At 42.6% G+C, this 2618-nt stretch overlaps 1 protein-coding gene across 3 annotated transcripts in view; it reads right to left on the reverse strand.

Moving 5' to 3' along the window:
- The window catches only part of LOC106526575 (neurofibromin), a 145701-nt gene extending 143364 nt beyond the window's left edge, over positions 1-2337 (reverse strand). For 2 of the 3 annotated variants that reach the window (XM_014021211.1, XM_014021212.1), the window contains exon 1: positions 1778-2337. In XM_014021211.1, coding sequence (XP_013876665.1) covers positions 1778-1837 — 60 coding nt within the window. In that variant the 5' untranslated portion in view covers positions 1838-2337. The remainder of the gene's footprint in view (positions 1-1777) is intronic. The other variant, XM_014021210.1, reaches the window with a different exon arrangement.
- Positions 2338-2618: the final 281 nt, after the last annotated feature.

Here is a 2618-nt window from a genome sequence, read left to right on the forward strand (position 1 = left end):
ATCATAGCATCATCCTCCTGTCTCACCCTATCATAGCATCATCCTCCTGTCTCACCCATCATAGCATCATCCTCCTGTCTCACCCTATCATAGCATCCTCCTGTCTCACCCTATCATAGCATCATCCTGTCTCACCCTATCATAGCATCATCCTCCTGTCTCACCACCTCTCTACAGATCTAAACCATCAGATACAACACCTACAAAGACCTGGAGGCAGAACCTAAAGGCACCATAGATGAGTGTGAGCTAGTGGCAGGCTGCAGTGTAACGTTAAATCCCACCTGTCCACATCAAACAACGGGACATTGTCCTGACTAAACTATAAAAATAGACTTCAGATCATTTGTTCAGCATAACTGTTGTTGACTCGTACCTCTGACCAGGCAGCTGTATGTTTGAATGTGGATTATTTTGATCAAGTTTAGTTTATTTTTGAGTCTTTGTGAAAAGTGTCATTACAGTGTGATTGACAGCCTGTTAACGAGGCGGGATGGTGTGCAGGAAGGACTTTTATATCAGGTATATAACCTCACGGCCGATATGTGCTGGTTCCTTTACAACATGGCTGCACCAAAAACCACACCGACATGGTCCTCATGTTAGAACAGGAGAAAGAGAGGACACTGTCCATTGTCCTGAATGTCAATGATCCAAACTGTCTCACACAAGGTTCTGGTCAAACCAAGTGTCTTCAGGTTCCCTCACAGCTCTGTCTCTCTGCATCAGATACACACTTTTACTAATGTCACTGTATGACGAGAACATTCATCCCATCATACTAGGTTTGACTGTGTGGAGCTGTTAGCAGTTAGCTCATTAAACAACATTCACATCATAAACAATAAGTTTCATGTCAGATTAACTTCCTGAAAGCTCTCAGTTTGACATTAGAGGACTAAGAAGTGGCTCGAGCCTAAAGCTCCTTACTTTGGACCACAGTAATCCCATCTGAGCTGCCCCAAGCCTAATCTGTCCAAACTGAGACTTTTAACAACTCCAGCGTCATTATTCAGCTCAATCAACCAGTAAAACCAGTTCTTACATTTGTTTCATTATTCATGGAGTAAACCACAATATTAGAAGTCAGGTCTGCAGCTGTCATTACAACACAAACTGAACTTTAACAAAGAAAACTCATCAAAGCAAACCAATACATAATGACGTCATTAAACTGATTAAATAATAAATTAAACTGAAGCTCGTTAATCAATAAAATAAAAGATAAATCAATAAATTATTAAAAATAATAAATGTATTAGCACGTATATTTAAATAAATTAAATAAATATAAATAAATTCACTGAGGGACAATAAATCAAACAAATAAAATAATAAAATTAAATAACTAATTTGATGCTGGTGTCTGAAAGAAGTGGTTCTGGTTCGTCCCATGTCTTCATCAGATTTGGGCCTGCTAAGGTTAGCCAGCAGCTAGCATTAGGACCTGACAACAGGGTGTGTGTATTCTGGTCCTGACCCAAAACACTGGGTTCTGTGGTACCGGTAGATCCTGTGTCCGAGTCCAACAGAACCCAGGTGAGCTGTAGGCTGCAGGGTCCCGGGTAGCTCAGGTCTGATGGTGGCTAACAGAACAGAACCATCTTCTTCACTGTTTATAGCAGCTGATGGTTCTGAACACACTGAGTCTGGACCTGACCTGGAACTGGACTCTGGCAGTCCTGATGAAACACAAGCCTTTTTGATGGTGGAGCCCGAAGACTCCCTAAGCTGCTGGAGTCCAGTCCGGAACCAGTCCGGAACCAGCCCATCTTACCTGCTCATCAAATCTGTTAATCACGGCCTGGACCCATTCCACTGGTTTGTGGGCCGCCATGGCCGGCCGGACCGACACTCAGAGCCCCGCTGGCAGGTCCAAAGTACGAAGCCGGAACCGACAGCCTTATTTCCACATGAACCCGAGCTGTAGTTGGACCAGGAAGGACGGAGCGGCCGACTGTGGTCGTGTTTGTGCAGGATTCACCATGCCACCGCCATGACAATCCACCGGAAGTCTTCATCGGTTAAATTGATGGGAGTCGGTGGATCAAGTTACCTGAAGTGGAGGCGCACAGCTTCCAGGACAGGTCTTCACATCTCCTGCTCGCTACAAATAAAAACATTTCGAGGACGATGAGCAAAAACAAAACGCCGTTTTAACCAGACTACAAATCACCGAGTTTCCGCACAGTGTACCTCATATTTTGTTCATTTAATTTGCAAAAACAAGGAATTTCTTTCACAGAAGACAACTTTAGTGAGTCAAAATATACAATTTTAAATGACAAAAGTGCTGTAACTGTAGTTTTTTATTATTCCAACGATTTAAAAACATTTCTCGTGCGACATTTGCAATGTTTTAGTTTGAAAGGACAGCTTGCTTTACTTCCGACGGAAACGGACCCGTTCAGGACGCATGCGCGACAGCGACTGACTGTTTTCAGCAGGAAGATGTTATTTTTGTTTATTTATCAGCTCTTTGGTCTGTAAAGGCTCTACTGTAGCCATAAAACAACATGTCGGTCAGTAAACATTAGTAAACAATAAACAAAGACAATAATGTGGCACTTCCGGTTTATAACATACTATAGAAATGAACAGGACCATAAAACAGCTTT

The sequence above is a fragment of the Austrofundulus limnaeus genome, unplaced genomic scaffold, assembly GCF_001266775.1.
Source record: "Austrofundulus limnaeus strain Quisiro unplaced genomic scaffold, Austrofundulus_limnaeus-1.0 Scaffold282, whole genome shotgun sequence".
In the NCBI taxonomy this organism is placed as follows: Eukaryota; Metazoa; Chordata; class Actinopteri; order Cyprinodontiformes; family Rivulidae; genus Austrofundulus; species Austrofundulus limnaeus.